The sequence below is a fragment of the Neodiprion virginianus genome, chromosome 4 (assembly GCF_021901495.1).
Source record: "Neodiprion virginianus isolate iyNeoVirg1 chromosome 4, iyNeoVirg1.1, whole genome shotgun sequence".
In the NCBI taxonomy this organism is placed as follows: Eukaryota; Metazoa; Arthropoda; class Insecta; order Hymenoptera; family Diprionidae; genus Neodiprion; species Neodiprion virginianus.
The window spans coordinates 39,076,135-39,088,844 of NC_060880.1; the positions used below are offsets into that span (position 1 = coordinate 39,076,135).

Sequence of the window (12,710 nt, forward strand, 5' to 3'; positions counted from 1 at the left end):
TATAAATATTTTTATTTATATTAATAATAAATATTTTTCTTTTCTGAAAATTCACATGAAAAATTTTCAGACGACCACATCAGTGTGTTACGGGGCCGATGATTATAATCACGACGAGCGGCTATCAATGACCTCCTCCACACCCAGCGGTCATATCATTACGGCCTGTTTTTGGTAAATAAATAAATATAAATAGAAGAGAATGAGAGGAACTTGTATCGAGGAATTGAATGTTTGAGTATATTATAATTTATTTATTGCAAAAGATGTTGAGAGTAAATGAGAAGATGTAAAGGAGGAAATAGGGAACAGAGGTGAATTTAGATTTTCGATGAATAAAAGATAACTTGAGAGTGAGAATATATAGGAGAAGGATTCAAAGGACTGGTTAGTTGCATAGGAGTAGAGGAAGTATTCTGCTGATCCTGTATAGGAACCGAGGCAGTGAAGTGATGATAAGAAGACGATGCAGGGTTATATATTAGCTGTACGAGTGTCGGAAAGACTGTAAGATCTAGCGGACGTAACAAGTGGGAAGTAGTAAACAAAAAACATAAAAATTTCAAAAAAATAATGTACCCACAATAATGAGTATATTTTGATAATTTTTTATTTCTCACTTCACTGCGATGTTCCGCAAAATTTTTGCGCGTGAATGTAACGGTGTAAATCACCGGTCTCGCAGCTATTATTCCTAGGCTTTCTATTATCCCCCATTATTCCTACGCGGTGAGAATTAATACTTTATTTGTACGTCACTCCAGCTGCGAGGATCAGCACAAGTGGCTCGATGCAACACCCCGAGTGATCTATTTCCCTCTCTCTTTTCCTCTCTCTCTCTATCTCGGTTTTACTCCCTTCCCCTCAGAACTACCCCTACACAAGTTGCCATGCAGGCGAAATGTAACGCGGTGCATTGGCTCCCCAAAGTGCCGACAACGGGGTGTCGAGTGCGTTTGCGCATCTATGCACACACTCGCAGGTATCGCAGGCGTATATAATATGTCCCTTAACGCACTCACACACACCGTCATCTAGACGGCTACGGGTCCATGCTTCGCTAATTTTTCAGGCATTATATCGGACGTATCAGAACGTCGTCACGCCGTCGGAGCCGATTAAACCGACCCTCGGACTTTCCTATCCACGACCGTGCAACCCTTGAATTTCAATTTACACGCCTCCGGCGTCGTGACACCCTGACAACTGTATTTTTTCGCGCATGCATTTGCCAAAAATAGATTAGACGGAGATCCAATGTTCGACAATCTTGCAGACACTCCGTTCAAGTTGTTCCTTCTGTTCAGAATAATGCAATACCCTTTTGAACCGAATCCTATTTCAATTCAAAAAAATTATTGGTTGCTTTGATAGCACACGAAGAAAGAAATCCTGGTAACTGTTTGAATTGCGTGTGATTTAAACTTCCGTTTTGGAAACGCTTGTCAAGGTTTAAACGGACGAACCTAACTCTGACAGTTTTCCCAACGAAAATTTGAAAGAACCGTAGGATTTTAAACCAATAATATAAAATTCTCCAATTATTTTCAAGGAACGTTAATTCCAAGCATTTTTTTCTTTACCCACACCAAGTTATGAACAAGGCAAACTGAAACGATTCGTTCCTGCATATCCTTGCAAGGACGCGATTTCGCATTACAGAAATTAAAAACTACCCTTCAATGCGGCAATAATATGGGGGAAAAAAATATACCATCATTTATTTATTCCGCGACATCCTGACACGTGCAGTTTGAATTCCGACCGATGACGGGCAGCCGGTAAAATTTAGCGGTGGTCACAAGTTCATCGTAAAACGCTTACGCAAACCCAACCCACAAGGTCCTGAGCTACAGCTAGAGTACGAGCGATAGTGTACGAGATAAAACGCGACCGGGAATGGCCCTCGAGGCGTGACCGGGGCGCTCTATCAGCTGTGGAAACAACGTTGTTTATATACATCGGTACACAATGAGGTGTAATTGAATCCATATTCCATGGTTTCCATATGGATAGAGACCCCCGGTGCCCCTTGGCCCTTGCTCTCGCGCCCTTATACGCGCCCCTCGGGGATCCCCATTCAATGATCGCGGTGCCACACTTAACGGTACGAATTGAGGGTGGTGACTCCAACGGACGTAGTGGTATAATAGTAGTCGCGGTAGTTAAGTTCACCCGATTTGTGGACAATTAGGGACAATTTTGTGCCACTGGAGGGAATAATATGGGGTGCAAAGCGCAGCGGCAGCGGCGGCGGCGGTAATTTGCTGAATTGAAACGTTGTAACATTTTCGTACCCCGTGATGATAGATTGAAATACAATCTAGCTGTAATCTGCCGACAGTTTTCTATGAAAGTATCGGTGGAACGCCAGAAGATAGGCAACCGTGGTTGCGCTCTTGATATGTATGAGAATGCGAGATGCAGCATCGGTTGCATACCTGCTGGCGTTGAGTGAACATTTTCACAGAAAACTTCCGGTATAAAAAAGCAAGCTGTAACGGTTGGTGAATGGTTTGGCCGTGCACCCAATTTTCCAAAAAATTTTCCAATAAGAAATATGCACGAATAGTATATCATAATTCGCGTGACGTGATATTTTTGTAGTTTTTCAAAGTCTCTATACGTCTCCCTCTGTGTGTCGTTCTGTGAACTAGAAAACCGGTATAAGAAACTTGATAAGGAATGATATGAAGTAATCGAATCAGGAAGTCATCACATTATCTTTTGTCTAGAGGTTTAAGAACAGTTTGGACGATTGTCAGCGAAATTTCTAGGTGTTCCAACTGTAAATACCTTCAAGAATAACTATTATACGAAGAAGAATTAGAAATCGGTAGAATTTTATTTTTATTCAACAAATTCACAATCAAATACGTCTCAAATTTTTTGATCAACGGTCTCCTATTATTATATATATGCGCGTCTTTTGAACTTATATCTCGATGAAAAGAAAAATTCAAGAGCTTATGAAATTTCTCTCAGGAAATTCGCATTTTACAGAAAAAACAATACTTCAGGAAGTAATGATTTTGGTATCAGTTTATATCCTGTTACATGCACATTACACATTATCGCAATATCCGTTTAGTGCGCTTAATACTCTTCTATGCATCTAATCGTTTATACAAATAATGTAGAACCTACACTGTCAAGAGTTACGCATGACGCGGCAGGTGCTTTGAAACACCTGTATCAACTACCTCGGATTATCTTACCTATATATACATATACTATTGTAAGTATATACACATTACTATATCACACAGATAGTGTTATAAATATATCAACTACTGGCCTTCGTATTTAAAAAAAAATACCTAAAGATAACGCGCTTTTCTCAGGGATTGACTAAACAATTTCATAATAACATATAATTCCCGTGCAATTTGTAATACTTCCGATTGATATTATAATTGCAACAGTTGAAACCACCTGGATCTTTAACGGATGGAAGAAAATAATTAAGACGTGTAGTATAGGTATACCTGTACCGCGTTTATAGCCTGGAAATTTTCACACTGAATATTTCATACGGCTGGCGAAAATTGGTGCTAAATTATCGCGTGCAATTGTAAGAATTATCAACGTATGGCCGAATTATATACCTCGGGTGTCTAAAGATTCAACGGTAAATTTCTGCGTCTCTCTTATCCGTGAACACTCTCCCTTTCCCTCGATCCTTCTCTTTCTAGTCACCCCTGTATATTCGCGAGGCGTGGGAAGATCCACAGCCGTCGGCGCCATTCTGTAGCGTCGCGACGCCGCGGTATCGACGTACCGCCCACACCAACACAATCCAACTTTGTTATAAATTTGGTACAGTATCTGTTGGGATCGAACAGGTGTTCGGCCATCTTGTCTTTCCCAGGGCGAAATGCTCTAGAAAGTACTAAAGCCTAAGGATCGTCGCTGCTTGGATATGTCAGTGTCCCTGATATTTCCCCATGAGTATTGTACGTGTCTTATCACCCAATAATGTTCTCATCGCACGTTAGTTGCATTAACAAAATTAAAATCAGCTCAAAAAACGCGGTGCATTCGTATTTTTCGAATTCCAAAACTTGCCACTGACCGTTCAATATTCATGAATTAAACTACTACATTCGCTGTTTTTCATTCAATTGAAAATACATTACGTGAAAAGATTTTCATTGTGTAAATAATACCGTGCAATGTTCCTTCATTCTTTGCGTCAATTTTGTTAATTATTGGGCGATGATATAAATTATAACTCGTCGTGATTATAAGATTATTTTTATTTTGGTTTGTTTTTTCAATCTTCTATTTATATGTTTATACATGTATGTATAAGTAGGTACCGCTGCTTAAAAACGATTGACTAGAATTAGTATACACGTATAATACAGGTTAAATATACAATAGGTCACACGGTATATCAAATAACCATATAATGGCTATTTGAGACAGTCGATATGTATAGTTAATCGCGTTTTTGAGCTTTCTTCTTCACGTTGATTCTAATACGTACGAGGATTGAGTGTAACCTCCGTTTCAACCAATTGTCATATAGTACATGTTATGACTAAATCTTACCTAAGCCATAACAATTTTATCTCGCCCCTGTTGACGAGAAAAAAATTTAAAAAGTATCTCCTGTAATATAGTTTACATAATTTACAACCATCGGACAGTTGATCAAGCAATCAATTGATCGAGAACATTTTTATAACGTTATATATAATTGAAGATTTGAAAATAATAATAACGAAACCACATTTTGTTTTTTAATATAAATTAATAATTTTATTTCTCATTTCTCATGTTCCAAGTCACTTGCCGGAATGATTGAATATAGTTTTGGTTATTTAATTACCCGCGTAACTGAGAAACTGCGAACTATATATTTACGTTTATATGGTATGTATATTATTCCGAAAAAAATCATTTATTATAGGAGTGTAAAAGTCGACTATTATCCACAAATATCTATCGCTAATATACGATTTACGACTAGATAATATACAGTTAAGCTTAAACACTAAATAACATTTTGACTAGATCGATTTATAATGCTCCGCAACGTATTAGTTCATTCTCAAAATTTCATCAGATTTGAACGGCAAAACCATTCACACGTAATTCCTTAGAAATTCAATATTTTTCGATTAAACTATAACATGATATATTTACCCGCGCTGTTTTATTCCTCACATCCCAACACCAACAATGTTTTATACGGCGTGTTCCGAACACTTGCGGTTCAAAAACCACTCTCGATTTTTATTATGTTAATCTTTGGATTATGTCTCACCTACATTCGGGTAATATCACTATTTGAAAGTCTCTGGTACATATCCCTTTCGTATTGATTTTCGCAAAACCCGCGAAAGCAAAAGTTTCTTTTTACCTTTCGACTTCTTGTCCTCTGCATATCTAAAGACGTCTCGATTTACGCCCGGAGAGGTCGAACGACGCTATTTTCGACAATTTCACTCAACGAAGGTGTTCCCACCACCGTGTCCGACGCCCCCAACGCTCTTGTTAGCTCGAGGATCTTCCGGCGTCCAGACTTTCGCGTACATCGTACCATTTGGTGAAATGTCAGATTTTCTGGACCATGATAGTGAGTGTGAGAGAAACGGGTTACCACCGCTACCTGAAACAAGTCTCGTTCCATAAAACACTGAAATAAATAACTGCATGGATGTATACAATGTACATTTGGGGACGATGAATCTGAAACGGTTAATTTTTTACACTAGACAGTTATGTTGGCAACACTGAGAAACCTACAGCGCCACGGTCGGCCGAGCGTGAACAAACTCAATCTCAATAAACGTAACATAACCGATGATAGTTGAATCTAACCTTAGAATACGTGTCAATATAACAAGTCATTATCTCTGTGGAATTCTAAGGTTTTATTTCTAACCTTAGAATACGTGTCAATCTAACAAGTCATTATCCCTGTGAAATTCTAAGGTTAGATTCGACGGGCATAGGTTATTCTACGTTTATCGAGATTGAGTTTGTTTCGCGCTCGGCCGACTGTGACGCTGTAGGTTTCTCTGTGTTGCCAACATAACTGTCTAGTGTAAAAAATTAGCCGTTTCAGATTCATTGTCCCCAAGTGTGCATACGTCTCATTGCCATGCGTATATACGTACATTAACTAATCATTTGCAAGTTAAAATTTGGAAAATCTAAACTGGACATCCAAACCACGAAACAAAAACATAGATTCCATTGTTGAAGTCGCAGCTCATGTGCAGTTTTTTCGACTTCTATCTATATTCCAATTGGCATTACAATCGGTTTGATGATCGGCTAATTATATAAACTAGAAAACCTATGCGAAGACGAACTATACCTAGTTCATTTGCGATGGGAATGCTACTGTTTACATTCAAGCTTACATACAATCAAACGAAGGTGTGTAGGACAATTAAAACTTGTTACTATTTTATTTTTCTTTCTTGTTTGAATTTCGTAATGAGGCAGAAGGGATGACAGCCAACGACGTCGCACACCTGTCCGAGGGTGCAACGGTACACAGCGGATAGGTGAAGAGGGACGGTGGTACGCGTGATTATGATAAACGAGCAGTATTGCGACAATTACAGACCGGAAATACAAACACCGCTCCGAACTAGGAACGTTTCACGGGGGGCCTTATGGATATTTGACAATTATGCATAACTAGAGGTTCCATGTTTGCCACCTCTCCGAGTGTCAAAACCCACAATGAACATCGTGATTTATACTATACGATGCGTGATTGATGTCTATTGAAGAAAGAGCTAGAAAATTACGACATATAACGTGCATGCACGTTATCAAGGTAAAGCTGCGGTGAATAAAAAATTCGAATGAAATTTATCGGCATAGCTTTTTTGTATAGCGCCTGAAAATCTGCACAGCAATTACCGGAGCCATAATATTCTTATATCGATAAACTTACCGCGGACTATGATTTTCTTCGAATCGTCACGACCGGAACATCGTGACAAGCTTCCACCGGTGAGAGGATCGTTGCCCTTATCGGCCCGGACGAGTTCGTTGAGGAAATTGATGTACCCGATGGCGAGCTTCAGCGTGTCAACTTTAGAGAGCCGTTTTTCGTACGGCAGAGTTGGTATATGGGCTCTGAGACCCTCGAAGGCGTCGTTTATGCTCTGCATTCGCCGTCGTTCTCGAAGATTAGCTGCTTGCCGTTGCTGAACCGCTTGCCGAGGACATTTTCCGCCAGAAGACGATCCTCCCGTTCGCCGATTCCGACCGTTTCGTCTGCAGGACAATCGGACGATCAAATTTGCGTAAATCGAATTGTGCAATTGGGAAAGAATGCGGATTGATGGCTGTAAAACAGTATGGCGTAGAGAACTGGTCTATCAGCGGATGATTTAGGTCAATTATACACAAGTAGAAAAGTAGAGACAACTCAGTGCAAGCTGAGAGGCTTCAGTTTTTTCACATGGAATTAATGTACCGCAAGAAATGAAACGCGAGACATCTTTTAAAATTAAATATGGCAAGGTTGAAGCAATCCATTTCTTTGCTACCAGATGTTGCAACACCACATTTTCATTCCCGATTTATTGTTCAAGGACTGCACGCACTTTGTACGGCGAGGATGCTACAACAGATTTGAATCCAGTAACTGAAGCGTCAATGACTTTTTTCCATTTTCATGCATTGCGAAGTCTCACGGCAATCATAATGATGCTTTAATCGACTGTCGAGTATCAGCGTATCGAAATTTGACAAACATGGACAGACTTCACGCTGTCAACGAAATAGACTCGGCAATTGAGGAGCTCTGCGCTCGTTTGAACAGCTTGCGATAAGAGGTGATAAATAGACCAGTTTATCCAAGCGTACTCACCGTATGTTCACTTACGCGGGTATTTAAACAAAAAAAAAAGGATGCAAAGGAATGCGTTCGCGATATTTTGAAACGAATTAAAAATCTACACAATTCGATATTATTACTGTTATTATGATTGCTTATTATTTAAAAAAAAAAATTTGTAGTATGCGATAAAAAAATCTAGTGACGTGTATGTGTATTGTGATTAATAAAAAAAAAATTGAAATGTAAGTAGGTACATAATTATGTATTTACTGACTCTCTAGTGTGATTCTCCTGGTCACTGCTATACGCGCTCTCGTTGTCGCTGCTGTTTTCGTCGTACAGATACAAATCGCTGCCACTCGTGCTACCCGTGCTTCCAGGTGGATGTGAAGGCATCTGGGGAGGAATCGGGAGCAAGCTCGCCGTCGTTGGAGGTCCGCAGTGCGGCGGCAACGAGGGTATCGCAGGATTACCAAGGAAGCTGTGAGCTTCGTACATGTATTGTCTGTTCATCATGTCCAGATCGAGGTTGTCAATGGAATACATTTTGCCGCGTTTTATTACTTACTAGTCGCCGATTTCAATCTCACACATTCCCGAGTCGACCTACGTGCTAGTTCAAACGATCGCGATTTGAATTTCGAATTAACGTTCTTCGAACTGCGTTCGAAGGCTCATGATCGTTGAAAATTCACTCCGCCACTTTGTTTCTTCTTTACTGAAATAATCTAGGGCAGAGACAATATTTGGTACATTTTGACTGTTTGGATCGAGAAGAGCTGGCCTTAACATTTCTTCGCACATTCTATTGGAAGGTCCTATTTTAACAACGACGATATCGGCTCGTACACTGCCGCTATATCAAGGACTTGAAATCTCCCAGAAACCTCCATTCCAACAACGGTATTTTTCAATTGCCGTGTGCGGTACACATGCTCCGGAGGAATTTCTACACCCTCTCTTCGCTATCGCAAAGGGGGGAAAAAGACACGCGTCGGCGACACGCGTCAGCGATCGGTTCTCCAAACAATCCTTTAAACGTCGACGCGTGTCGGCCACGCGTCTACCGAACCTTCGTCCCAGGCTACAGGTGTGACAAAAATTAACAAAACACCCACTGTCTGCAGTTACAACACCCGATCTCAGATTTTCCTCACTTCGTCACCTAGTCGGATGCTCTTGCTGCAGGTAATGCACAAACCGAAAAGCGCATTTTCACTCAGTTCGCACTTCTTATTCTACACACTTCATTTTGTAGTAACATCAAAAAAACCACAAGATATCATATTTTTTAACCCTCTCTTTGTTCCGTTCTCTGCCTAGATTTTTTTATTCTTTTTGTTGTTTTGACTTCATCGTAAGTCTCATCTGCATCACTTCTTTTTCGAATACAAACCAATCATGCTTTTACGCCGATCTCAACGCCGGTTTAGGATCGCTTATATCCGATACACCGTGTTACAGGCGGGTCCCTCGGGAACGATACTGCACCTCGGTTATCCCTATCATACTGAGTCTCGATTCAAGACTGGAAGCCATTCCCTGACGGTGAATCCCTGCGCGGTACGGTTTCGTCCAATCGGGGGTGTCGGAGGCGGCTCCGTTCAACTTGCCGACGAAGGGTGGAAGCAGGGGAACGCGGAAACACGCCGCCACGGCACCGCCTATCCATCGATCTGATAAGGGTCACGCTAAGAGGACGCATCCAGAGCTGGATAGACGTAGAATATTTCCTCCAAGACTTATTCCGCCACGCACTTTGTTTACGCACAAATGAATCGACTTGCGGCATCGATTCAGAGCTTTGATAACCTTGTGTTTACCCGTAAACGACGTAGTATCACAGTTGCATTTAATGTCTGAATTGCAGATCGGATATACCTGTTCAGGGAAATTCTTCACGAATTTTCGAGTTCGTCTCACACAAATGCTGCGTTTATTTGAAAAACCTGATTGTTTTTTTCCTCAGTGTGACATTTTTAAATGAAAATGGAGAGACGTTATATTCTTTCTCGACAAAAGTGCAGTCCCAAAATTTTGATAATTGATTGCACAGATTCGTAGGAGAATGTATAAAGATGGTATGTAGTTGTTACCTCTTAGCATCAGTCAGGCGAAAATGAGATTTTCGAGTCACTTTTGTGTCGCAAAATAATTTCATAAATTTATCCCATAATTCAGCCACCTCAAAAACGACGATTTACCAAAATACAGTCAAATCGATGTAAAAACACATTTTTTTTTTCAAATGCCCACATATGTCTCACGACTTTTTTCTGCCCACACGTGTGTAACAGTCAGAGGGTTAAAGAAGAAAAGCAGAAAACTCATCTCGATCAATGAAGATTCTTTCGAAAAATATTATGCAGAATATCATAGAGAAAACTAAATAAACGAAGTCCATTTCATCCTTATGTTGTCACGTTTTGATCGATTTATGAATCATTTTTACATGGAGTAAAAGCAGATCTTAGTAATACCCATAATTCAAGCGGCTGCAGCAATATTTTCGCCGTAGTTATTAGACACGTGATTAACTGATAAATATGTTATGGATCAGATTGCAGACTGCAGGTTCTGCGGCTTGGGGTGCTACTATACGTACACATATACCGCAGTAATTACAGGTTGGAGTTCGGAGGCCAAATGTCGTCCCGGTGCTTAACCCGACCGCATTGAACCAGCCATACATGCACGTGTCTCTCACGTGTCACTAATTTCCTGGCAATTGTATTTTAATCGTGATTTTGACTGCCGCAAATATAAACTGCGGCGTGCTGCCCTTTTATCGGTCACCCCTGAAGTCGGTACTCGTTAATTGGTTATTGTATTTTTGTCGCTCAAATTTGAAATTCGGAAAAAGAGCAAAATGAGGTTTAGAGTAAATTTTTGAAACATGTGTCATATGAATAGTTTATTCGGTTGACGTCTAACAATAGTTTATGATTGTACGATTTCTGCAGGGCGGACTTTTATGCCGTCGACTTCTATAATTTACTGCACCACCTGGATAATCCATCTAGGACAAATCGATCCGATTTCATAATTCATTTTCAAGGGTAAAACAAATTGCTGTTACATGCAATTTCAGTTCGACCGTATAAGGAGGTATCTGTCTTCCATCCATGCGCTATGAATCTTGTGCATGATATACCTACGAATGGATGACACGTAATAAATGACCGGCATCCTTTGACAACACCGACAAGCTAATAATAAACAAAGCCTCATCACAACTTGCCATGTGTTCGATCGCCCTCGTGAACTGCAAGGATCCTGAGGGTGTCCAGGGGTGCCAGGCTATTAAGTTGCTGTAATTAGTGGGAATAAAATATCGCTCTGGATACACGATCGAGTGTGCTGGGTTAAGGATACATGCATAGATATAACGTACGTGCATATCAACACGAACACACGTCTGTTGCAGGGGAAACATCAAATCGGAAATGAAATATGTTGGGAATAACTCCCAGCAGGGAGCGAGGATCGAGGCTTCGTAGATTTGTGGGAACGAATTATCACGAACCTATAATGTGCGAGTAAAGCGGAATACCCGAAAGAATAATAAAAATAAAATTTGCACCTTGTATTCACTTTCCTTTTTGCAGTCGTTAAATGCAACGCCTGCTGCAATGGTAATCGTACCGTTGTTGGGCGGATTTCTGGCAGCCAATCACGTGCTTGTACGCAAATGGCAGACGTAATCCGCACTGAAAATAAAGGATTAGAATCTCTCCCTATTGTAGAGAGAGTTTTTCGTACAACGACGATTCAGAGATACGGCTATGAGCCATCCAAACAGTTAGGGACTGCGAGCCGGGGGATCAGAAATCCTTCACGTCTGCACGTGCTTCGATTGTTCTACAAACCAGCTACGCGTCGCCAAAGTCCAGGGCGAATATTATCTTTACATTTGACATATTTACTCTAGTATTTACCTCCGTATTAATAAGCCTTCGGTCTCTTATTATATTATAACTTACACCGACCCATCGGTATCCCGAAAGTTTTCTGTGAAACTTGCCAATGAACGCCAGCAGATAGGCAACCGAAGCTACATTCAGAACACGCAGGAATACGAAATGTAGCAGCAGTTGTCTATTTGCTGGCGTTGAGCATAGAGTTTCATGTAAAACTCCAGACTCCAATAATACATGATTAAAATTAACAATATTACAAAATCACACTATACGCCAAGGATGCTAACTTTTTTTTATATCATCATCTTTCATCTTATACTTATCCGTAATGAATATCAATTCATTTACATAATTATACCTTAATGAAACTTTTCTGAACGCGGAATACAAGGAGGCTAATCAGTTCAGGTCCGAACAGCTCTTCTACATCATGAAAACTGTACGAACTGGTATGACGGCGTGTCAAATTGCAAATGGATGTTGTACACTCCTGCTAGGTATAAATTAATAGACACTTAATAAACCTGGAGCCCTTTACAACGTGTTGTTGGGGGTTCCAAGGGTACTGAGGGACCGAGGGTATCGAGGGCGTTGGGGTGAAAACCCCAGGTGCGGCTGGGTCCGAGATGCACCGTAGCTAATCGGCTCTTATTTCTCAAGTCTGGATCTACCGGGGTGGTAGATAAGTTGCCTGTCATTAGGCGTCTGATCAACCGTTCAAACCGTGCATGAAGCATGATTAGAACTTACTAACCAAAAATCCATACTTTTTTCACATATTTGACAGAGCATCGCAGGTTAACTGTTTAATCAATTATTGTATTCGCAAGCTACGGAGATGATTCAAAACAGAAAATACTGTCCGTATAAACAAAAGCTTACAATTAGATGTCGACGCTTTATTTGAGATCGTTTGAAACTGGTTGAAGATCATGCGGTTTCGTTCAATTTCACTCAACGATGGCTCATGT

At 40.5% G+C, this 12,710-nt stretch overlaps 1 protein-coding gene across 2 annotated transcripts; it reads right to left on the bottom strand.

Annotated features, from left to right (window-relative positions):
• Positions 1-3,139: 3,139 nt before the first annotated feature.
• Positions 3,140-9,225, bottom strand: LOC124302566 (pancreas transcription factor 1 subunit alpha). Of its 2 annotated transcripts, none has more exons than XM_046758856.1 (3): positions 8,094-9,225; positions 6,926-7,251; positions 3,140-5,616 (listed from the first exon to the last, which is right to left on the bottom strand). In XM_046758856.1, the coding sequence occupies exons 1-3, from the start codon at positions 8,363-8,365 to the stop codon at positions 5,414-5,416; spliced, it is 801 nt and encodes a 266-aa protein (XP_046614812.1). In that variant the 5' UTR covers positions 8,366-9,225; the 3' UTR covers positions 3,140-5,413. The 2 variants fall into 2 exon arrangements, with proteins under 2 accessions (XP_046614812.1, XP_046614813.1); XM_046758857.1 differs by having other exon boundaries at positions 3,143-5,620.
• Between the last annotated feature and the right edge of the window lie 3,485 nt (positions 9,226-12,710).

Bases quoted from the DNA above. Each gene is read 5' to 3' on its own strand.
- LOC124302566 (XM_046758856.1), bottom strand. From the start codon at position 8,365: ATGTATTCCATTGACAACCTCGATCTGGACATGATGAACAGACAATAC. The intron at 7,252-8,093 runs GTCAGTAAATAC...ATTGTCCTGCAG, and splicing joins CAGGAGAATCACACTAGAGA to ACGAAACGGTCGGAATCGGC. The intron at 5,617-6,925 runs GTAAGTTTATCG...TGTTTCAGGTAG, and splicing joins GAAGAAAATCATAGTCCGCG to CGGTGGTAACCCGTTTCTCT.